We start from the raw sequence: 25,330 nt of genomic DNA, 5'->3' as shown, positions 1-25,330 counted from the left end.
TCCCCTTCCCCCCAGTGTTAGGGTTTTCCTTACAAATCCAGCACACATTATAGCTCTTAGTTGCTCTTTTTTGTCCATAGCACTTAAAACCTTCTGACATAACTATGAAGTTTCTTCTTATGTTATAGTGTCTCTCTTTCCTGTATTAGAAAGTGGAATCTACACGTCTCTACAGATTTTGTTGTTGTTCACTGATGTGAACAACAGGTTTCGATAAAAACAACAGTTTTTTTTTTTTTTTTAAGATTTTATTTATTTATTTAACAGAGACAGAGATCACAAGTAGGCAGAGAGGCAGGCCCGTGGTGGGGTGGGGGAAGGGGAAGCAGGCTCCCTACTGAGCAGAGAGCCTGATGTGGGGCTCAATCCCAGGACCCCGGGATCATGACCCGAGCCAAAGGCAGAGGCTTTAACCCATTGAGCTACCCAGGCACCCCAGAACAACAGGTTTTTATAAAAGTTTAATTTTTACAAAAGTTTTTAAATAAAAATAATATTTTATAAAAATTTTTATATAAAATTTTTTCTAAAAAGTTAATTTTTATAAAAGTTTAATAACAGGTTTTGATAAAAGTTGACAGAATGAAGAACAAAACCATTTTCAAAGGGCTTTTCTTTTTTTGTTCAACCAGATCCTTTATCTGATGATTTACTTTTGCAAATTTTTCCTTGACTTTTTTTGTTTCTTCCAGAAGAAAACCTGTTTCCAGTGGCTATTACCTACACGTGATAGTAGAAATAGGATCGGTATTAATATTCAGGAAATCCTAAACTTTGTTTTATCAGTACAGAGAAATTTGATACAGGTTCAGCCTATTAGCAGAATTCAGAAGGCTCACTGAGAAATGAACCAGGATACAAAGAGTCGTAAGCCTTTGGAATGATAGTAAGAACAATTTAGTGAAGGGAAAGATATAGCTGAAAATTGAATTTATCTGTTTATACATGAGATTCATTATACTAGAGATGTTAGTTAAGATAAAGCTAAGAACTGAAATAGATGAATAAACCATGATGTTTTGGTGGTTTAACAAAGCAGAAATTGTTTCTTTCTCACTGTAAAGTCCAGGCTTTGTGGTGCTAGTTTGCGTGAGCTCTGCCAGCTTAGTCTTTCAGGGACCCAGGGTCATGGGGACTCTGGTATTATCAATACATGGTTTCCACAATGAGCTAGGGCATCAAAATAAAGCCTGTGGGTTGTGGGAAAGAAGGGTGCAGGGTGATCCCTGAGGTTTTTATCCCTGCAAAAGATAGATCACATCTGCCCACATTTTTTTGGCGGGTCACATGGCCACATCTAACTTCAAGGGAGAATGAGAAATACCATCTCTTCCTATGCCAGGGTAATGAAATGTGTTCGGTGAATAGTCAGTTTTTTTCCTGCCCAGTATGGCAATTTGATGTCCATTTGGTTTAGTGGAAAATCCGGGTATATATGCAGGATGATGGATTTAAAATTTTTTTCTGAATATATTTTAATTTTGTTTGAAAACATTCATTTACCTAATTTGAGAATAATTTTATAACTGAAAGAATGGTTAGAGGATACCTAGTCCTGCTACCTTATTTTCTAAATGAGCTTAGTGATGGTATTGGAATTGAAATCTGATTTATCTGCTGATACATTTTCTGCTAGACCACCTCTTCTCTGATAGCTAGTATTACTATAATAATACTACTATAATACTAATAATACTCTAATATAATAATACTACTAATAATCTATAATTGTTTTTTCCAAAGCCAAAGACTTTTACTTGAGTATCTCTGATCCTATATCTGGGTAAAGATACTGGTACTATAAGTAAAATGGATACAGTTTAAATTTGCATTTAAATGTGAGATGGTTCAGTATACATTTTCCTGACTATTTTAATCACAATTTAGGGGCACCTGCGTGGCTCAGTCAGCTAAGCATCTGCCTTTAGCTCTGGTCACTATCCCAGGGATTGAGCTCCCCTGCTCTGTGTGGAGCCCGTTTCTCCCTCTCCCTCTGCCTGCCGCTCTGCCTGCTTATGCTCTCTCTCACTGTCAAATGGGTGAATAAAATCTTTTAAAACAAAATCACAATTTAGTAAGTGTATATTGTAGTACAGACCCCTATGGTGAATAGTAGGACCATGAGAAAAATCTCTGTAGGTATTTTCATGGTTACAGAAACTCCGTTTCTGTAATGTAAACATTCTTCTAGATAAATGTCTGGTTCCTACAACTTGGACTGTTCAAGTATGAGGTCTGCTAGCCTAGTTTCTCTTTTCACTTTTGAACATTCATTCCTATTGCTTTTCTGAAATCCTTTTGAGAAAGCTCCTTTTTTGAGCTGAGGTCTGTCAGTTGATAAAGATGGAGCTAAGTAGTGAGCATGAAAGGGACAGCTTCTTTCTTAGTTTTGTGTGAATGCACGAAGTCAAAAAGCTGCTTATTCTATGACAGACTATTTTAATTTAATATGCCTTAGTAGGATAAACGGTCGTGTTCCATTAATATAATTTGTCATTACTTAGAATTATAGTGCATGTTGGGCCAGGGTAACATTTCAAAAGAATGGCCTCTTTTAATATGAGTTAATACACTGCAAAGAAAACAGTAACAGAGAAACCACTGATTTCTTTAAAGAAGTTAGAAAATGTTGTCTAACAAAAATTAATCACCTTCATTCTTTTTTTTTTTTAAAGATAAATGATAGAAGATGCATTGTGAACTTTATTTTTCAAAGATAATGCCCTCATTATTATTTTAGTTATTCTCACTTCAGTTTAATTCGGCAGTTTCAGAGGGTCCTTGTCCCAATACTGATGCATTATTCCATATAAGTCCTGCAGTGTAGGTAGATATCCGTTCTTCACAAATAGAAGTTGAAGTGCAGTAAAGTTAATAAATGACCTTCATTCAAACAGCCAATGAGACTGAGTTAGCTTGTCAGCCTCATTTCAGGTCTGTGCCTTTCTTTTATGCCACCCTCATAATTTATTTGGAAGAAGGCTAGAAGCAGGGAGGTGAGTAAGGAGGCTGTGGTGGTCATTCTAGGTGTGAAATGAACAGAGCCCCCAGGCTGGTGTTAGCCATGGGGATGAAAAGGAAAGAGCATGCTTTTAGGATATGGTTTTTTAAATGTGCAAGAGGAAGGAAATAGTCTCAGGGCAACCTTTGGGTTTCTGGTTGGGCTAGCTGGTTGAATGAGGGCATTATTTAAGAGAAGAAAACTGGAATGTGGAATGGGTTTGGGATGATTACTTGGAAATTATGGGGCATCCAAGTAGTTGCCTAATAGGCAATTGGATATAGGGTCTAGAGAGCTGATGATAACAATGCAGGACTGATCTTCAGTTTCAGCCTCAGAGTCATTGGCTTATAAGCTGTTGTTGGGTTTACAGACATGAATAAAATTGTTCAAGGAGAGTATAGGGTGGCAAGAAATCAAAGACTGGGTCCTGTGGAACTTTAACTAAAGGGGATAGAATATTTGACAGAATCGGATCCCAGAAAAACCAGGAGAGGGTGAGATCTAGAGCTTAGGTGAATTGACATACCTTAAAGGAGAGGACAGCCACCTCTTCGGAGATGGGCAGTTAAGGATGGATAGGGAGGTAGACAGTTGTGTGCTAAGAGAGGAGGGATGGGAGGTGGGGCAGTGGTTTGGAATTGATGGGAGACTGAAGATAATAGAAGGACTGTGAGGGGGAATGGGAGTGGGACCTTAACCAGAGACATTTATTGTGATTGTTAATCATTTCTGAAAGTTTACCTGATGACTAAATTTGATCTTTTCTATATAGCAATATAAGTGAATGAGGTAAAAATTTAATTTGTGGTTAGGGTTTTGCTAACTAGTTACAGCAGATGACAATGGGAGAGGTAGGACAAGATACTCAGCTCAATAGACTATGGCCATTTTGATTGTGAAAAGAATACTTCCGTGTCTCTTGGTCAGTAGTGTATTACCAACTGTGGTGAGTAGCAAAGTCAATACATAATACAAATTTCCGCATATCTGGGGTATCTCCTAAGCCAAACACTATAGATCCAAGATACTACAGTAGTTTGTTAGGGCTGCCATAGTAAAGCACCACAGACTGGGTGGCTTAAACAGTAGAAATTTCCTTTTCCACATTTCTGGATCCTTGAAGTCCATTAGGCAGGATTGTTGTTTTTCTGAGGACTTTCTCTGGTTTAAAGATGGCTCCTGTCTTTCTTTGTGCTCGCATTGTCTCTCCTCCACGCACGGGCATCCTTGGTGTGTGTTTGTTTGTTGGTTTGATTTTAGATTTTTATTTATTTGACAGAGATCACAAGTAGGCTGAGAGGCAAGCAGAGAGAGAGAGAGGAGGAAGCACGCTCCCTGCCGGGCAGAGAGCCCGATGTGGGACTCGATCCCAGAACCCTGAGACTATGACCTGAGCCTAAGGCAGAGGCTTAACCCACTGAGCCACCCAGGTGCCCCCTTGGTGTTTGTCTCAGTGTGCTAATTTCCTTTTCTTACAAGGACACCAGTCAGGTTGAATTAATTGTCTGAGTTACTAGGGTTAGGGCTTTAACAGATAAATTTGGGGGATGTATGTAGTTTAGCCCATGACTTGCTTTCTGGTTTTGTGCAACGCAGCTAGGGGGCAAAGAGTGCAAAATTAATGTTATTCCGGGGTGGGGAGATGGGGGAGTTGCTCTGAGCTAAGTTCAGAGGTAGAGCTGGGGGCACTTGTGCTGTGCAGCTGAGCTGTGGCCCCTTTATGTAAACCTCCGCAGAAATGCCCCAAGAGGACAGCTGATAGCATTGGGGGAAGTCTGCCAGGAAGCAGGGATCTAAACAGGTGTTTCATGCAAAGCATATTTCCTCAGGTTGCAGTAATAGTCTTTGAGGTAGGTTCAGGAGAGCTTTGCTTTAGTTGAGACATACCCTCTGATGGTGAGGGGAGTGGCTCTGCAGTAGGGGAGGGGTCTGGGGGAAGGAATCTGCCCTGGGTCTTACCGAATGAGTGAAGGACAGCACACCTCTCCCACCCAATAAGTGACTTCCAAACCTTTCTCCTTTTTTCCCTTCTATCCCCTTTATTTATATCTCAGTAGCTAGAGTGAGGATGATGAGAGAGGAACAGAGATTTGATGAGTAGTAGAGAGAGTAGAGGTAGAGACAGGCCTGTGAATCCCCACATAGGCAGGATCCCCGGTCACTGAATGACTCATCGAAATGGAGAAAATCATGGGAAGAGCTTGATGATGTTCCCAATATCAAATCTTGCCTCAGTGGTTTCCTTTAGCTAGAGAAAGACAGATTAGAAAGACCTTTCAACTAGCATCTAAAAATCAAGAAATGGGGGCGCCTGGGTGGCTCAGTGGGTTAAAGCCTCTGCCTTCAGCTCAGGTAATGATCTCAGGGTCCTGGGATGGAGCCCCGCATCAGGTTCTCTGCTCAGCAGGGAGCCTGCTTCCTCTCTCTCTCTGCCTGCCTCTCTGCCTACTTGTGATCTCTGTCTGTCAAATAAGTAAATAAAATCTTGGGGCACCTGGGTGGCTCAGTTGGTTAAGCGACTGCCTTCAGCTCAGGTCGTGATCCTGGAGTCCCGGGATTGAGTCCTGCATCAGGCTCCCAGCTTCATGGGGAGTCTGCGTCTCTCTGACCTTCTCCTCGCTCATGTTGTCTTTCACTGTCTCTCTCTCAAACAAATAAATAAAATCTTTAAAAAAAAAAAATCAAGAAATGATTTGGTAAGTAACTTACACTTCTGTCTTATAGCACTTGGTAAGCAGTTTTTTTTTTAAAATTTTTTTTATAGATTTTTTATTTATTTGATAGAGAGAGATCACAAGTAGGCAGAGAGGCAGGCAGAGAGAGAGAAGGGGGAAGCAGGCTCCCTGCTGAGCAGAGAGCCCGACGTGGGGCTTGATCCCAGGACCCTGAGATCATGACCTGAGCTGAAGGCAGAGGCTTAAACCACTGAGCCACCCAGGCGCCCCTGGTAAGCAGTTTTTAAATAAATATAGCTTAATGTAGTAAGACAATAAAAGAGTCTATCTAGAATTTGGGATTAATATGGATTTATATAATAATTTATGTTCTTGTTAAAATATCTCGAACATCATTGCAAGGAACAAAGGAGTTGAAAATGCTGACAGGAGACGTTTAAGGGATTACTATAGTGATTAAGTGAGATAGGAAGAGACCATGATTCTTTGGTACTAGCAGAGTCAGCTTGGAGGGATTTAGAAGATCCCCAGATTACTATTAACTTTTCAACTCATTCAGGTTTGCTATTTAAACAGATAAAACTTACTCACTGAGCTGAGGTAGAAAGAGAGTGTTGTCAAACACACCTGGGTTTATGTGTTCGCTCTGATACTCTTTAGATTTTTAACCTTGGAGCACAGCATACAACCTGTCTGAATTTCAGCTTCCTCATCTGTTATGTGGGGACAGGAATAACTGCCTCATGGGTTGTATTGAAAACTAAATGAGGTATGTTTATGGAAAGCATTTCCTATTTTCTTTGGCATGTAACTGTTAACAAATGTTTATTTACTCCCCTTCTGGAATTTAGCAGAATTAATCTGTAACAGTGTGCTAAATTTTAAAGATTTTATTTATTTATTTGACAGACAAGAGATCACAAGCAGGCAGAGGGAGAGGAGGAAGCAGGCTCCCCGTTGAGCAGAGAGCCCGAATGCGGGGCTCGATCCCAGGACCCTGGGATCATGACCTGAGCCGAAGGCAGAGGCTTTAACCCACTGAGCCACCCAGGCACCCCAGAGTATGCTAAATTTTAAAATTCATTTTCATTTTGGGTTAAGATCTCTGTCATACTTTTTCAGCGTGCACTCTTCAGTTTTAAAGTAAAAGCCATGCGCAAATGGACGATATCCAAATTAGACAAAATTCGAATTAGTGAAATTGTGCTTAGGTTTTACTGTTGGTAGTAAAATTGCATGTATTTTACAAAGCCAAGACTTATGGATGTATTTTCAGTGTATAATTCACGTATTTGCAGGTAGATTCATTTTAGCAAAGTGGCATGTGACTTAAACCTGGATCTGACTTTAACATTTCAGTGATCTAATAGAGCTAACTTCTGAAAAAATTGAAGTGGTGTTCTTAAAAATAGTTATAAATGCAGTTTTAAAAATTGACATACGATTTATACATCATAAAATTAACCCACTTAAGTTTTATAATGCAGTGGTTTTTACTGTAATTACAGTTGTAAAGCTGTTACCATTGTCTAATTCCGGAGCGTTTTCAGCATCCCAAAGGGACACCCCTTACCCGTTCGCCGTTACTCCCCGTCTTCCTTCTCCCATGCCACTACACCCAAGTCTAGACAACCACTAATTTACTTTCTGTCTCCATGGATTTGCTTCTTCTGAATATTTCATATAAATAGAAGCATATTAGGTATGTGGCCTTTTGTGTCTGGCTTTTGTCGCTTACCGTAATGTTTTCAAGGCTCTCATATATGTTGTAGCATGTATCAGAACTTTGTTCTTGGGATGCCTGGATGGCTCAGGTCATGATCTCAGGGTCCTGGGATCGAGTCCCGAATCCAGCTACCTGCTCAGCAGGGAGCCTACTTCTCCCTCTGCCTGCCACTCCCCCTGTTAGTGTGTGCACGCTTTCTCTCTCTCTGACAAATAAATAAAAAAAATAGAGCTATCTTTAAAAAAAAACCAGCCAACCACTTTATTCTTTTTTAAAGCTAAATAATATTCCATTACATATATACCACATTTTGTTTATCCATTCATCAGCTGACGGACATTTGGGTCGTTTCTACTCTTGGGTTATTGTGAACAGTGCTGCATTTGTCTACAAGTCTTTGTGTGAGCCTCTACTTTCAGTTTCTTGGGGATATACCAAGGAGTGGGATTGCTGGGTCATATGGCAAGCAATTTTTTAAAACACTGAAAGCCTGAAAAAAGTAGTTGAGTACAAAATTTGAATTTAGAATGAAACCTCTGTCTTGTCTGTTTACCTTTATATATGGTTTTTGATGGAGATTTGGACTGGATGTATATTGCTTAAGTATTATAAGAATAAGTAAAAATAATCAGAAGTCTTTAATTGGGTTTCCTTGTATATGTTCTAATAGGGGAACAAGGAGAAAAATAACAAATTACATAAAAGCAATCTACAGACTTCTCTCTTACTGGCAGCTGATTCTGTAAATAATTCTAATTGGATTTCATCCAAGGTAAAAGCAGAAGGGGAAGACATTGTTTGATGGAATATGGCAGTAGGTTGAAATTTTTCACCTTGGGGATTATTCACTGAAAATAGCGGATGTCCTTTTCATCAAGTTGAAACATAACTTGTTTAAACATCCTTTTACCTAGATGTGACCAAAACTGCTTTTCAGTGTTTGGGGCCAGATGTCCTTGAACTTTGTATGTGTTATATCATGAAACCTACTTACCATGGAGCAGTAATGGCCACCTCATCTCTGAAGTAACTTGAATCAAACACATTCTAAAGACAACTTATATAATGACTTTAGATATACTTGAAAATGGAATGTTCGCCAGCCGTCCATATTTATGTAGATTGACACCACAGATGAATTTTGAAGGCTCTTCTCTACCCGCCTTTTTTTCCCATAAAAAATAAATCAGAAAACTTTAAGACCTCTGATTCTGAACTTCATCAGTTTGAACTTCAATCTTGTAAGAATATTTCTTTCCATTAAGGACTTAAATCCAAAGTACTATAAATTTAGTATAATTAGATTATTCTGAACATTTGAACACCAGATTTTAAAATATTTTTGTCATAGCACTTACAGTTCTATCAAACTAGTGAGGAAGAACCACAGAGAAATTATTTTAAAGAATTTTCTAAACATTTGGGGCGCCTGGCTCAGTGGGTTAAGCCTCTGCCTTCGGCTCAGGTCATGATCCCAGGGTCCTGGGATCGAGCCCCGCGTTGGGCTCTCTGCTCTGTAGGGAGCCTGCTTCCTCCTCTCTCTCTGCCTGCCTCTGTGCCTACTTGTGATCTCTGTCAGATAAATAAAGAAAAAAATCTTAAAAAAAAATTTTTTTTTCTAAACATTTGAGTCTCTTCTTAAGGTACTTTTGGGAGTGGGGAAAGGAGAAGGTTGTAAAGGTGTCATTCTTTCCTTCAAAACTCTGGTGCAAAAATAGGGGTTCATAACTCAGAGCTGGCTGAAACATGTATCTGAAGTTGTAGGTTTTATGTAAATGGTAGGAAGAAATGAGTGCTTCCTTGACTGGGCATATCAGAACATTTAAACCTTTTTTTTTTAATAGGTAAAAAGGATTTGAGAGAAGACAGCTTAGGTACAGAATAGCATGGAGTCATGAAAGTATGTGGTCTAAGAGACTAGAGAATAAAGTTGAGCAGAGCATGGAGAATAGTTGAACTGGGGATTTAGTGGGAGAAAAAGTGAAAAAAAATTCATTAGGTTTTATATGGAATTGACTGTAAAGAAGCAGTTAAGGTGGTGGGAAGGATATGAACATTTGAATTAGATTTTTTTTTTTTTTTTTACTTTGTGACATGGGCGAATTTCTTAATTTTTAAGGTACTCTGAGCTTCAGTTTATCTCTAAAGGAAGGATAATAGCCTAGTCATGTGAGGTTATAATATACATGAAAAAGGTGGATGTAAATACCAGATATGTTAGCTTACATATAACTAACACTCGGGACTTAGTAAGCTACTACTCATACTTTATTTATATTTTTAGAAAGTCTTGTTGGAGGCTTCTGATATTCACTCCAAAACAATGAAAAGCAGGGACTTCTGCAGATATTTGTACACTCATGTTCATGGCAGCATTATTTGTAATACCCAAAGGGTGGGAGTGACCTAAGTGTCCATTGATGGATGAATGGGTAAACAAAACATCCCATGGCCGTACCGTGGAATGCTATACAGTCTTAAAAAGGAAGAAAATGCTGACACAGTCTACCACATGGATGAACCCTGAGGGCATTGTGCTAACTGAAGTGAGCTGGTCACGATAGGATAAATACTTTACGATTCCCCTTCTGTGAGATGCATAGAGTAGGCCAATCCAGAGACAGAAGAATGATGGTTGTTAGGGGCTTGAGGGAAAGGGGATTGAGAGTTGTTTAACAGGTATAGTTTCATGGGCGCCTGGGTGTCTCAGTGGGTTAAGCCTCTGCCTTCGGCTCAGGTCATGATCTCAGGGTCCTGGGATCGAGCCTCACATCGGGCTCTTTGCTTGCCAGGGAGCCTGCTTCCCCCACCCTCTGCCTGCCTCTCTGCCTACTTGTGATCTCTCTGTCAAATAAATTAAAAATAATATATTTAAAAGCAGGTATAGAGTTTCAGTTTTGTAAGAACACAGTTCTGGAAATGTTGGTGATGGTTGTACAGCAGTGTGAATGACTGCCATGGAACTATGCACTTAAAAATACCCACTTAAAATGGGAAGTTTTATGTTTTTACCCTATTGGGTGAGTTTAATTCTATTTCATATGCATTTATGTGTAAGAATGCAAACATTTGAGCAACAGCACACTGCTCATCTCTATGTCATTCAGCAGTGCTTTGTTCCAGGAGCAAATGACCGTTCTACTTAATTGCCATATCATTTAGTTTTACTAAACGGGGTTTTTGTGTGTGTGTGTTTTTTTAATTTTTTTTGACATTTTAGTTGGAAGAATAGTTCCTGCCATTCTGAATTTGAAAATTACCATAGAGATCATTGTGTCTAGTACTTCTGTTTTACAACTGAAGGGCAGGCATGGAGGTTGGTTGTACTTAGTGGATTTTGCTAACTACAAATCATTTTAAGAATGTATTCACTGGAACCGTTTTCCATGCTTTCGATTAGCTCAACTGGATAAAACAGTTGGACAACTAATGAATTCAGCCAAATATTTTTTTCCATTCACAGAGGAGTGTTGTTTTACCATATAGTCTCCTGTAGATAGCATCTTGATTAAAGTTCATTAAGAATCAGGAATAATTTTTATAATACTGGTTTGCTGTATTCACTGTTTGTCCCCCTCTCCCTCTGTAGCTGAACTCTGGAACTTAAAATTATTTCTCTGTGATTATGCAAGGCATTTCAGCTGTATGGTCCCTATTCTGCATTTAGCTCCATGTCTACCCTTGCATGTCCCAACAGTCCTTAAAGGAATCTTAAACAAAGGGACATCTTCTCTGGGATGCTATCCTTACGCATCATGAAGTAGGTCCTGGAATTTTGGTCCTGAACAGGATCAAGTTCTTAGACAGAATTTGCCCTTGCCAGTGTTTATAAGCAAAATAGTGCAATGCAGCAATATTTGTCCCCACTAGAATGATTTAAGCCACTAAGCTTAGGGGGTCAGAATCCTTTTGATGTTGTATTAAGTACCACCTTTTCCCTATTTTCCATTGGTGGTTTTTTTGTTAATTTATACTGAACTATACTGCATATAGTATATATATGACCAAAGTTTTGTACTCTGTACACATTTATGTTATGTGCATTCAGCTGAAGCATTCTGCCTTACCAGGTATGCCATTCTACCACTTCACACTAGAGATTCTCCAGAGAAGCAGGAGAGAGAGCGAGTAAGGAATCGATTTATATATTTTAAAGAATTGGCTCTTGTGATTGTGGGGGCTAGCAAATATGAAATTTCCAGAAAAGACTGGTAGACTGGAATGTCAGTAATGAATCGGTGTTGCAGGCTCGAATCTGAACTCCGCAGTCTGGAAATAGAGGTGAGGTTCCTCTGTTGCAGTTTTGGGGCAGAATTGCTGCTTCTTTGGAAAAACTTAATCTTCGTTCTTAAGGCCTTCAGTTGACTGGATGAACAGCCTCTCCTCACCGCCATTATGGAGGGTGATCAGTAAGACCAGAGTCTTATTGATTTAAATATTAATCACATCTAAAAAATATTTCACAACCACATCTGGACTGATGTTTGACCAAGCAAGTGATCACCGTAGTGAGCCAAACTGACATACAAGATTAACCATTATGTACAGTATTGTCATAGGAGAACAGAGAGGAGGCTGGTTCAATTTAAGTGATAACTTCACTTCTGATATCTTCTACCTTGAATTGCACATAGGAATTCGTATCTTTTTTTTTTTTTTTTTTAAGATTTTATTTACTTATTTGAGAGAGAGACAGTGAGAGAGAGCATGAGAGGGGAGAAGGTCAGAGGGAGAAACAGACTCTCCGTGGAGCAGGGAGCCCGATGTGGGACTCGATCCCAGGACTCTGGGATCATGACCTGAGCTGAAGGCAGTCGCTTAACCAACTGAGCCACCCAGGCGCCCAGGAATTCATATCTTGACCATCAAGCCAGCTCGAGGTTTATAGGTGTATAGATGTGATTATCCTCCATCTTCAAGTTTTCACTTACTTAGACCCATTAATCCAAGACATTGATTGCTTGGCAATGTCCTTGAGAGCCTTAGCTTGAAGGTTCAGGAAAATTTATGTTGCCACCTTCAACTGATGCATGTTAGAGTCACAGTTCTCTCCCATCCCTATCAGTAAACATGTGTAGAATAAGCACCTTGCCACTTGTGTTTGATTCTGATATTGAAAGTACTGCTGTTTTTGCTTAACATGGCCCTGAAATGTAAGCCAACCCTAGGAATTTGGGGACAGGTTATACCTGGAAATACTGAAGTAGTGATTTATATTAACTGTAGGGAAATTCATATTACAGAATACATGTAAGTCTTGTGCATTTGTTGAATTTTTTAAGGATTTTAAGAACAATTCTGACATTTTACAAATACGGGTTTGTGTACCCATCTTTGAAATTTAACCTTTTACGAGTTATAATTTGCCTATGGCATGGGTTGAGGCTGGTATAGGTAGTGAGGTGGGGGAAAATTGAGCAGCGTCTTATTGGGCTGTGTTAATGATTTTGCTCTGTATTCTCAGAGCCATGGAAAGCTATTTGGGCTTTAAGCAAGGAAGTGATGTGGTGACTGTTCTTTATTAAAAGGACAAACATTCAGTGGTATAAGAATGGATGACAGGTCAAAAAATGGGTGCAGGGAAGGCCTCAGAATTGGCAAAACAAAGAGGGGGACTGCATTTGGAAGGAAGATTGTGATTTTGAAGTCCCTCTGATGAGATTGTCAAGTATGTATTTGGATATATGGGACTCTAAGCTAGAGATGTAAAGTTGAGGGATGGCAGGAGTAATTGAAGCCAGGTGTAGGTGAATTTGAGAGAGCCTGGGACTAATCGATGCAGAGAGTAAGAGGATCTGGCCAAAGAGGTAGAAAAAATAGAAATTAGGAGTTGATGCTATCAGAGGGACCAAACAGAAACTCGTTTAAAGAATTCCTCCTAGGGTGCGGGGTCATGTCATAATCTCGGTGCTCAGATCATGATTCCTGGGTGCTGGGATCAGTTTCTCTGTGGGGCTCCCTGCTCAGTGCAGAGTCTGTTTTGCAGCCTCTCCCCTTGCCTCCTGCTCATCCGTGCTTTCTCTCTGTCTCTCAAATAAATAAATACAATCTTAAGAAACAAAAACAAACCACAAAGAATTTCTCCTTTAAAGTGGTCAAAATGCTGACTGCTGCTAAGATTGAGACTGAGAAAATGTCCCTTAACTTTATTAAATAGTGTAATCTTCAGGATAGCTGGTGTGTAGAGATGGGCTCAGGGTAGGATGAAGTAGGCTGAGAAGTGTGAGGTGAGGTTATTGAGAAATGTTGTAGCGAGCTACTTCAAGAAATTTAGCTCTGAAGGGGAGAAGAGAGATGGGGCAGTAGTTGGAAGGAAAGAGGTCCAATAGGTAGGAGAGATCTGAGCATGTTTGAATGCTGACCATTAGCATCTGATAGAAAACACAAGGTGGAACATTGAAGGTGGGATCCATTTCAAGCTTCCTGCTGGGGTTGTATCTTTATCCTGATCATAGAGACAGCGACTAGTCTCAAAAGATAGAATACCTCCTCTGTAGTGATGGATGTTAAGGAGAAGTAATATCATTATTTATTTTCCTAATTCCCTGTTATATTCACAGGGTCCAAACAGGAAACAAGCTGCACAGTAATTTGAATAGGGCAAGTTTAATATAAGGATGAACTGTGCAGGGGGTTACCTGATAAGAGCAAAAGTCTATTCTAAAAAGTATAGGAATCTCAGAGAGGGCAGCCACTACCCCAGAGCTAAGGCAGGGCATTCAAAAAAGAAGCAAATCTAGAAGGGTTATACCTCTCACCCCCGCCCTCCCTCACCCCTTGAAGGCATGGCCCATTGGATGGCAGAGAAGTCTGCTGAGGTGTTGAGCTGATTTCCAGAATTTCCAGAATTCTCAAACGCCTTGCCCAAAGTGGTGGTGGCTCATTGGGAAGCAGCTCTCAAGGAAATGCCGTGTGCTACTGGCCACCTCAAGCAGCTGGTTGCCTCACATGGAGAAGGCTGCTAGGAGGGACACGTGAGAACCGGGAAGAGAGCTTTCTTGTCCTTTGCTTTCCTTCCAGTGCTCTCTACCAGCAAAGTTTAATACTGTGCCAGCTGACATGTTTTAGGGTCCACCTCCGTTATCTGAAATAGTGGAACTGAGAGACAGTAAATGGACAAGTGACATCGATGATTGATCTTTTAAACTTTTTCTACTTTTTTGCTGTAATGATAATGATGACTAACCTTGTGCACATATTCATATCCTTCGTGCACATATTTTCTGTTTAGCTCACTCATAAGAGCTGACCATAGTAAAGCTTATTCAGAGATGCAACGAGTGGTCCTTAGGTTTTGTTCTTCCCTTTTGTGTGCGCGAAGTTATTTCTGGAAGGAAATGAGAAGTACAGATTGTCTTTGGGAAAGAGAATTGGGCGGTCACCTTTTCTGAAAATGAAAATTTTACACAAATATTTTTTATTGTTAATGTAAAAGATGTTATCTGTTCTGTTAAACTTAACTTTATTGTTTCATTTCTCAGCATGTTATGGTTTATGAAACAGTGTCCTATTCTATCATGTCCTTTTCTGTCTGCTGAAGGCACCAGTCTCTGACCTTGCTTTAACATCACTTGTGGCTCAAAATGAATCAGGATATTTTCATTTAGTAGTTTCCTCTTACCGCTATCAAAACCAGGTCATCCACTTCCCTTTGTTTCTTTGGCCGTTACGTGGCATTTGATGTGATGATACCCAGTGGGGGGAGTCTTAATAACGTTGCTGCTAAGCCTGACTTTTAGTGTCAGCGCCGGGAGGGCTCTTCACAAGAAGTGTGAGAGAGATAGCTTGAGTGTGATGATTCTACTCAGTTCTGAGTTTTCCTTCTGTAGTAAGAATTCTTTTTGTTCTTATAACAAAGCCTTTTTTTTTTTTTTTAAAGATTTTATTTCTTTATCTGACAGAGAGATAGCAAGAGAGGGAACATAAGCAGGAGGAATGGGAGAGGGAGAAGCAGGATTCCCATAGAGCAGGGAGCCTGATGTGGGCTCGATGTCGGGCTCGATCCCAGCCAAAGGCAGATGCTTAACGACTGAGCCACCCAGGCGCCCCTACAACAAAGGTTTTACAAAGAATACTAAGACAGTTTCTTAACAGTAATGACAGTCATTTTAAGAAATACTTTTTCCCTGTAAATATCACTTTATGGATTATGCTGTAATAAAATAACATTGAAAATTGTAGGTAGAGAATTTAGTTTTTTAAAAACACTAGAAGAAAGTATTTATAATACTGTTTTTTTGACTGTTAGCAAAATTTGTATTTATTTCAGTGTTAATATTGTAGAACTTAGATCTGGTACAAAATTGTATGCTCATTAGGTTGTTTGTTTGTTTTTTTAAACTTAAATTACTAAAGCAGAAAAGAGTTATCTGTTCTTCGATCCATTTTGGAGTAGAAGGAAAAAAACCAGTATTTTGACACTTAATTCCGTATTATATAGTGTTTTTTGCCATTAAAATTTCAAGAACGATCCAAATTATGTTTGATTTTTGCCTCGTTTGATTAAAACATTATTTGTTTTGCTGCTTCAGGGAGCAAAAAACAATCCAGTGTGTAGTTTCTGTTACAGCTTAAAGAGTTTTTATAATAGCATTTTCTTAAATTCTTTAAACATTTTTTTTTTTCCTAAGTATCTTTAACATTTCTCCGTAGGAAGGAGTGTAGATTTTTAAGACTATAAAGGCCCGTGAGGTAGAAAGAGCTTGGGTGCATTTATATTTGAGTGGTCTGTGAAGTTCAGTGTCAAAAATGTTTGTTGTGTTCAGTACTAACACCTACCATTTATCTCAAGTAATTCTATGTAGTCTAAGTATTGAATCCAGTGTTACCATTAGAGTCCGCATCCTTTAAGCTATTTTTTTTTTTAAATTTTATTTATTTGAGAGAGAGAGGGAGAGCAAGTGGGAGGGAGAAGAAGAGAGAATCTGAAGCAGATTCCACACTGAGTGCAGAGCCTGATGCAGGGCTTCATCTCACAACTGTGAGATCATGACCTGAGTCTAAACCAAGAGTCGGACACTTAACTAACTGAGACACTCAGGTGCCTCCCTCATTAAGCTCTTGTTGAACTAGGTGATGGGCAATTTGAAGTTCTTTATTGATGACAATCTGACTAATTCAGTGGTTGTTTCTTAGTCATTTTCTTGGTTGGTATTTCAGGACTGCAGGAATATGTGGAGGCTGTCTCTTTCCAACACTTCATCAAAACACGATCACTAATCAGTATGGATGAAATTAATAAACAATTGATATTTACAACAGAAGAATATGGAAAAGAAAATAAGACCGTAAGAATTTAAAATCATTTCACATTTATTACATAATTTATATAACAGTATAGTGATGTTAGGAGATTTGCTGGTTTGCAATGCTAAGAACATTGAGATAGCGGGGTTCCTTCTAAAGTGTGATTTCAGAGGATTCAGAGGATTTCAGAGAATTAAGGAAATAGCCTTTTGAAAATTTTTGCTCGTGGATGGAACAAGAGCAGCTATGGCTGTGTTGGGGGAGAATAATGCTATTTATCTAAAGCACTGCCAAGTGATTACTGTTAAGTCCAGTTTTGATTTTACTGTTATTTATGATTTGCCCTTTGTAAGCACTGTCTCATTTAATTTTGTTACTAACTGAAGGTAAGAGTTATCACCCTCATTTTACAAAGTAGGAAATAGGGTTTAGAGAGTTGAAATAACTTATCAAAAGCCACACAGCTAATTAAGTGTGACAGAGCTAAACTTGGAAACCAGGTGTTTTGAAATCTAAGCCAGTGCCCTTGCCCACTCTGCCACTTATTTCTCAAAATGTGCTACAGAAACCCCTATACCAAGTATCTGCCTCAAAGGAGTGTTTTATAGGATTTGATTTCAAGGTTTTCACTTAGGCAGCGTTCAGTATATGACACATAAGTGCTCACTAGTGGTCATTGTAAAAGTTAATATAAAATTGTTACTGTATAGGAGAGCTGTTAATCACTTACTAAATTCATAAAGCTTGTATCTGAAAATTATGTAGCTATTCCGAATTAAGAAAAGAGACATTTTTGCAGTTTGACTTTTAAATAAATACTGTTTTCCCCCTGGGTTTTAGAATGTAATATTTAGGCAATGAAAGGTGAGATTTGATACTTCCTGAGATACCAGTACACTTAAGGATACAATTAGACAGTTTTTCCTTAGTTTTTCATAATTTTTTATTACTTTTTAAACATTACTCAGCCAGGATGGTTAGGCAGAAGTTGGAGGAAGCTGTAGAAGTAATGTTTTCTTGAATATTAACTAAAATGTTAACATTGAAAGGTCAGACTTAATTTGGCATGACAAATATAACTTTAAGGAAGCCATGTACATTCTCAGTTTTTAAAATTATATGAGGTTTATTAAGGAGGACATTCATTTTTGAGAAGTAAAATTCCTTTAGATTTTTTTATTTAGTGAAGATTGAATTATGAAAAGAATAAGCCTATTTGATCCTGCTTCTTAAATATATTAGAGAAGTTATCACACCCTCTTTCAAGTTCTTTCTAATTCAGAATGGAAATAATCAGGGCAAAAATGTAAAGAAAAACAGAGTAATGCATTGTTTTCAGGATTTAGGTAGTAAATTATTCTATGACTATGGTATCATAATAATTCATATGTACTTTTCAAATTAAGACCCACATCATAAATAATTTTTCCTTTTAGTACTCAAGATTCTTGGTGTCGAAAATTCTGGGCTTTTGATAGGGAAGGGCATTTTGTTCTGACTTGCCTACTGAGAATATTGTCAAAACAATTTAAATTTTTTAAAATGTTTTACCAGGAAAAATTTCAAACATACAGTAGAGAGAATAGTAGCATATGGATACCCATGTACCTACCACCTGGTCTCAGTAATTATTACTATTTTACCATATTTGCTCTATCGAGATACTTTTCACTAAACTACTTTAAAGTAGGGGTGCCTGGGTGGCTCAGTGGGTTAAAGTACTTTAAAGTAAATTATAGATGCCATGATATTTCACCCCTACATACTTCAGACACATCTTGAAACATTGCATTTCGAGAAGTTTTCTTTTCTCTAGTTTCTAATGTAATTATCAGTAAAGCAGAATTTATTTCCTTGGTAATTAGTTGAAATTTGTTAAATTTTTAACATGCTTGTTTCTCTAAAATCAACTTCTTAGTCATAACCAGGGAACTCTTTCCATCTAATGATAGAAACAAAGAACATTATTATGTGCTTAAGCCAAAGTTATTTCTATAAACAACCTATAAAATGCAGTCCTCCCCACTTCCCCTCCCATAATGTACCCTTTCTCAAAAGATGACAGTTCTCCTAACAGAAACAGAACATAACAGGTAGTTTTATGTCATGATGTTGTTTCAGAGGCATCAGAAAAATTAGGAAATTGTGACTTTGGGTACTTATCTGGGTATGTCATTAACTTGCTCTGTGACGTATTGCATTTCTTGGACCTCACTTTTTATATCTGCGTTGAAAGGATTGGCCCAGACGGTCTCTGAAGAGTTCCATGATACCAAGTGATGTTAATAAAAACGTAAATTTGACTCTGTCATTTCCTTGCTTAATTCTCAGTGACTGTCTGTTACCCACAGGTAAAGTTCACATTCCTTAATGTGACTTTCTTTCTGTAGTCGTCCTGTACTATTTAAACTTTACCCAAGGAAATAACTCATGAGTTCCTCCAATACATAACATAGCCCTCACCTGCACACCTTTGCAGTTCTCTGTGCCTCAGATGTCCTCCAGTATGACTGCAACCTCACTCAGCGATGTCTCATACAGACTTTTAATAATAATGTAGGCCTCTCCTCTTCCAGAAAGGTTCCAATAGAGAGAGGGAAAAGTGGACATGGAGAGAGGAGATGGATGTGATGGTGGCGGTGATAGCAGCTAACATTTATTGAGTATTTACTTTGTGTTGGGCATTATGCCAAGAGCTTGGTAAATGTTATCTCATCCTTAAAATAAACCTCTGAGGTAGGTACTGTTATCCCATTTTACAGATGAGGAAACTGAGGTTTAGAGAGATGAAATAACTTGCCCAAGGGCATACACCTTATGAAGCAAGGTCCTGGAAGAGGTGGGAGGAGATGGGTCAAGGTCATTTGGAAGAGTTAACCTCAAACAAGAGGAGGGACAACTCATCATCTGAGACTGGAGGATAGAAGGTAAAGATGGATGGGGACACAAATGAGCTTTTTATTTTGTTTTGTTTTGTAGGATAAGGTCATTCAGAGAGCTTATGTCAGGTGATCTGTCAAATGGTCAGGTCAGTGAAAGTAGACAAGATTGTCTGCTGGCAGCGGAGAGGTTTGGGATTGTGTAGGGGGCTGAGGAGAGTGGTGAAGGTTTGGAATAGTGTTGGAAGAGACCGGAGAGAGAACTTATAGGAGTAAGTAAAAAGGATTGGTGAGTATTTGTAGCAGTACCAACTCTGTGTAGTTGTGATTACTTTTTTTTTAGTCCAGTGGTACTCAGCCACTTGAATAAAGCACTAGCATGAGTAGATTTCAATATCGATTCAGGGTGGTGTCTCTGTTGGGCAGGTGGAGAAAAAAAACAAGAAAAGCTGAGGAGGAGATAGTGAAAGCGATAAATCACGATGGTCAGTGCTATGTGGGGATAGAAGAGGCCAGAAAGGGACTAAACGACTTAGGAAAACACGAGTGGATCACAAACCTGGAGGGCTTTATGATTTGTCATTTGAATAAGTAAGTGACTGTCATGCCATGAAGTCACCGGGCTTCGTTTAAGATTGTTTTCATTTTACTTCATATGTCAAGTGAAGTTGGGAATAGTTGATTTTAAAATGATACAGTATTAGATCACAAAATTATCTGGAGTCATTTACTGCAACTTTCTACCCAGGGCATGCATTCTTGTAACATCCCAAATGGTCATTAAACAAAAAAGACCTTTTTACTTAGAGATTAGTAGGACTCATGTGCTCTTGATTTTGTACCTTATAATAAATGCAATACCTGCATATTCACACTTTTTCACACTGTTTTTTCTTTGTGTGTGTGTGTTTTCTTTACTAGCCCTCCTCTGATGAGCAGGATAAGCAGTTTGGCACTTGGAGACTGAAAATCACACCTGTCGATTACCTGCTGGGAGTGGCTGATTTAACTGGAGAGTTGATGCGGATGTGTATTAACAGTGTGGGGAATGGGGACATTGACACCCCCTTTGAAGTGAGCCAGTTTTTACGTCAGGTGTATGATGGGTTCTCATTCATTGGGAATACGGGACCCTACGAGGTTTCTAAAAAGTTGTATACCCTGAAACAAAGTCTGGCCAAAGTGGAGAATGCTTGTTATGCCTTGAAAGTCAGAGGTTCAGAAATTCCAAAACATATGCTGGCTGATGTCTTTTCAGTTAAAACAGAAATGATTGATCAAGAAGAGGGCATTTCTTAGGATACCCTACTTGGTTGTTGTTCTCTTGAGAGACCAGTTTGTAAGACTGTTATTTAGTATTTCGTTTGACTTTATTGTGGCTTTTACATAGAAATGTTTTCAGTTGTACTTGTTTTAAATTGTAAACAACCTGTACATAAATTATCGAGACGAATCATTTTTTTATCTTACTCACAAAAGTTTGCATACAAATATTTGCATATATGTCTATTTGAATTTTTGCTGGCTAAATTTCATCATTTATCTTTGTAATGTGAATATGCTTAGAGTGCACTTTCTGCCATACCTGTTTTAACTGACAGTGTGTGAAGTTTGGAGTGATAATATTTAGTGGAAGCCATTTATAATTTAAGTGAAGATTTTGTTATATATAGAAAAGATTTCTTAGTTACACGTCTGGACTTGAGCTTCCTGTTTAAATTTCTTGGTAATATTTTGTCAAGCCTCCACTATAGGCTTATTCTATAGGACAAGAATGAAAAATTATTAAGTTATCAATAGACTTAATTTTATGAGGTATAGTAGTGAGAATTCATATTCTGGCCAGTTTTTAGGCCACTTTGAATCCATTTGAAAGCCTTCCGGAAAAGTGACAAGACACCCAGTTTTTAGTTTTTACATCTAGTTTTTATCCTTTATCACAGAAAGTCTGATAGTGAATTGGAGCTAACCTTTTAATATCTTCACTGGTGTTTGAGTTCAATTATATAATTGTACATACATCTGAAAATCTTTCAGTAATGATTATTTAGCAATTCTTTCATTTTCATTGTATTACATTAGGCAAGTTTCTTATAGATGCATCTATAAGAAATTACATTTAAATAATTATAATGAAGCTTGAAATTTTTGAAATACTGAGTTAATTCAAACCTTTATAGTTGTCCAGTTGTGTTACTTGATAGTATAAAAAGTTGCCAAAGAAAATTTATCATGTACAATTCAGCAATAAGACAATTGTCAACACAGTTGGGAATAACAGTGGTAGTCTCTAGTAATATTTAGAAATGGAATATGCCTCTGGAATTAGTTATAGCTTATTCCCTGTGACGTGAAACTGATTTGAGCATGACACTACTGGCTGACAACCAGACGTTTCCATTCAGTTTTGTGAGTTTTGAGAATCTAGATAATGGATTTTATTTGTGGAAAGACTAGCTGCTCTGTTTGCAAGGGCTGGTTCTTTGAAAGTGAAATTTTCCCCAAAACAAATATATATGTCATATATATATATATATATCATGTAAAGGAAAATGAGACGTAGACATGCCTAATAAATTAGGTTGGTTGGTTTGCTTTGGTGGTAAGTGTTTTGGTTTTCCTACTTGAGGACATTGCTAAAATATAGTTTCATTACATATTTTTGTTTCTTTTGCCACTTAAAGTTAAATTTATAATGTTAAAAGTAAAATAATAATTGGATTGATGAATGTCTTACAGATGTTTAAAACTGAAGTCTTTAAATAAAATATTGAAAGATAAAGGTTAAGCTTATTTTTTGATCATATTGAGAAATACATAATCAAATTGTTGTAGAATTTTTGGCCTAAATAGGAAGCCTAGTGTAGACTAGCTTAATGAAGTGGAGATTTATTATTTCCTAAAATAAGTCCAGAGATGGAGTTTCAGGAAGGACATCTTTTCAATCATTGACCCAAACTGGGTAACATTCTCATCTTTCTAAACCAGTTAGTGGAAAGAAGGAGATCACTTGGATAGGCCAACTTAACCTTTTTTCTGAGAGGAGGAGAGACACAAGAAACCGAATTAGGGCATTGTCATCATAGGAGGAAGGACAAATGGCCTTTGGGTAGGAAGTCAGCAGTATTTACCACAGGTGGATTGGTGCCATTGCTGTTAATGCACTGCCATGTTGCATCTTACACTAATATGGTGGGTCTTGGACCACTCATAGTAGAGCATCCAAAGTATATCCTGAATGTTCCTCAGTTCTAAAATATTTGGTCTGATAGCATCATCTGTTGTATTATTTTTCATCTTTATTATAAAAAGACTGGTTCTAGATTACATGGCAAGTTACGGACAGAATTCTGAAACAAAATTGGGTTATTTCCTTCACAAGTAATTCCTGCACGTATTAAATCAGTGGGTTTCAGCATCCACACTGCAGAGCCTCAGGGCTTTCTGAGGGTGCCTCAAAGAAGATGCTGGCTGTGTAAATGAGTCATTTGGCAGAATGGGTTTGAAAACTTGATTCAGACTCTTTGCACTCTATAGACTCACCTTAGATTCTAATATACAAATAGATTAAAAGTAAAAGAATAGAGTAAGATATTTCATACAAATAGTAACCAAAAGAGAGGTACACAACATAGACTTTAAGGCTACTTTTTCGTTTTTGCTGGGGACATGAACACCTGTAATGGTTAAAGGCTCACTCTATCGAGAATATATGGCAATTACAAACACAGACACACACACGTTAACGACAGAGCTCCAGAATACATGAAGCCACATCTGACAGAACTCAAAGGAGAAATAGACAATTGAACAGTAGTAGTTGGAGGCTTCCATACCTCACTTTCAGTGATAGCTGGAAGGATAAGACCAATGAGTAATGAAATCGAGAACTTGGAGAGCACTATAGACCAGTTGGACTTAGATTCACACTCCAACCACTCACGGAAGACACAGTTTTCTCAAGTGCATGTGGAACATAATCCTCAAAATGTCAGGTTACAAAACCAGTCTCAATACATTCGAAAAGATTGAAACCATACGAAGTATGTGACCCCACAAATGGAATGAAATTAGAAATTAATAACAGAATTAAATGCAGAAAGTTCATAAATAGGTGCAAATTAAGCAACATATTTCTGGGTAACCAGTGAATCAAAGGATGTAATCACAGGGAAATCAGAAAATATTTCAAGAGGAATGAAAAATACTGACGGGATGCAACAAAAGCGGTTCTCAGAGGAATGTCTTTATAGCTTCTAATCTGTACATTTTTCTGTTTAAAGATTTTATTTATTTATTTGATAGAGACAGTGAGAGAGCACGCACAAGCAGGTAGACCAGCAGAGGCAGAGGGAGAAGTAGGCTTTCCACTGAGCAGGGAACCCGATGTGGGGCTCCATCCTGGGATCCTAGGATCATGACCTAAGCCAAAGGCAGATGCTTAAGGACTGAACCACCCAGGTACCCCTCAAATCCCTATATTTAAAAAGAATGAAGTGAAGTCAATGATTAAATCTGCCTTTAAGAAACTAGAAAAAGAATAGCAAGGTAAACTACAAAACAGTTTAGAAAAAGGAAATAACAAATATTTGAATAGAAATAAATGAAGTAGGAAATAGAAAAATAGAGGCCATCAGACCAAAAAAATGGTTCTTTGAAACGATCAACCGAATTAGCAGAATGGGGGTGGGGATTGGGAGTGACTGCTAGCAAGTATGTGATTATTGTTGAGGTGATAGAAATGTTCTAGAATTAGTGGGAATGGTTGCACAACCATGTGAATATATTAATAGTGTTGAATTGTACACTTTAAGATGGTGAAATTTATGTTTTGTGAATCGAATCTTTGTATTAGTTTTTTAATGCTTTGTAAAAGTAGATTGATTGCTTTGTTGAAATATTGGAGAAATTGCCTAGCAATTTCCCACCATTTCCTAGCAATGTGAAACTGGGTAAAATACTTTGCTTGTGGGAGGATTTTTTTCTAAAACAAATTGTGCAGTTTCTTTAATTGTATAGGACTATTCAAGCTTCTATCATTTCTTAATGGTAAGTTTCAATAAGGTATATTTTTCTCAGGATTAGTCCATTTTATCTTTTCAAATTTTTAATACAAAGTGTTGTTAGTATTACATCTATATCCTGGCTATATCATATTAAATATTTGTGTTGTCTCTCTGTATCCATTTTTCTTAGTCCGTTTTGCCAGATGTATCTCCATTATGTTAGTCTTTTCAAAGAGTTACCTTTTGCTTTTTATTCTTTTTTTAAAATTTCTATTTCCGTATGGTTAACATGCAGTTAATATTAGTTTCAGGTGTGCAGTACAGTGATTCAGCAGTCTACCCATTTCTCAGTGCTCATCGTGATAAGTATACTCTTAATCCCTGTCACCTATTTCCCCCATCCTCCCTTCCTCCGCTCCTCTGGTAACTATCTATTCTCTATAGGTAAAAGGTTTATTTGGTTTATCTCCTTTTTCTTTGCTCATTTGTTTTGTTTCTTAAATTGTACATATGAGTGAAATCACGTGGTGTTTGTCTTTCTCTGACTTCCCTTATTTCAGCATTATATTCTCCAGATCCATCCATGTTGTATCAAATGGCAAGAGTTCATTCTTTCTAATGACTGAATAATATTCTTTTTCCATTCATCTATCGATGGACACTTGGGCCGCTTCCATACTCTGGCTGTTGTAAGTAATGCTGCAGTAAACATAGGGGGTGCACATAGCTTTTTGAATTAGGGTTTTCATATTTCGGGTGAATACCCAGTACTGAAATTGCTGGAATCATGGTAA

General features: G+C 38.0%; 1 protein-coding gene across 1 annotated transcript in view; it reads left to right on the top strand.

Moving 5' to 3' along the window:
- The window catches only part of TSNAX (translin associated factor X), a 34,544-nt gene extending 12,232 nt beyond the window's left edge, over positions 1-22,312 (top strand). Inside the window, exons 5-6 of the mRNA XM_044239362.1 lie at positions 16,565-16,692; positions 20,452-22,312. Coding sequence (XP_044095297.1) covers positions 16,565-16,692; positions 20,452-20,829 — 506 coding nt within the window. The 3' untranslated portion in view covers positions 20,830-22,312. The remainder of the gene's footprint in view (positions 1-16,564; positions 16,693-20,451) is intronic.
- Positions 22,313-25,330: the final 3,018 nt, after the last annotated feature.

This window comes from Neovison vison, chromosome 2 (assembly GCF_020171115.1).
Source record: "Neovison vison isolate M4711 chromosome 2, ASM_NN_V1, whole genome shotgun sequence".
Lineage (NCBI taxonomy): Eukaryota > Metazoa > Chordata > Mammalia > Carnivora > Mustelidae > Neogale > Neogale vison.
Note: the sequence above shows the minus strand (reverse complement) of the source record. Positions and strands in the feature narration are given on the sequence as shown.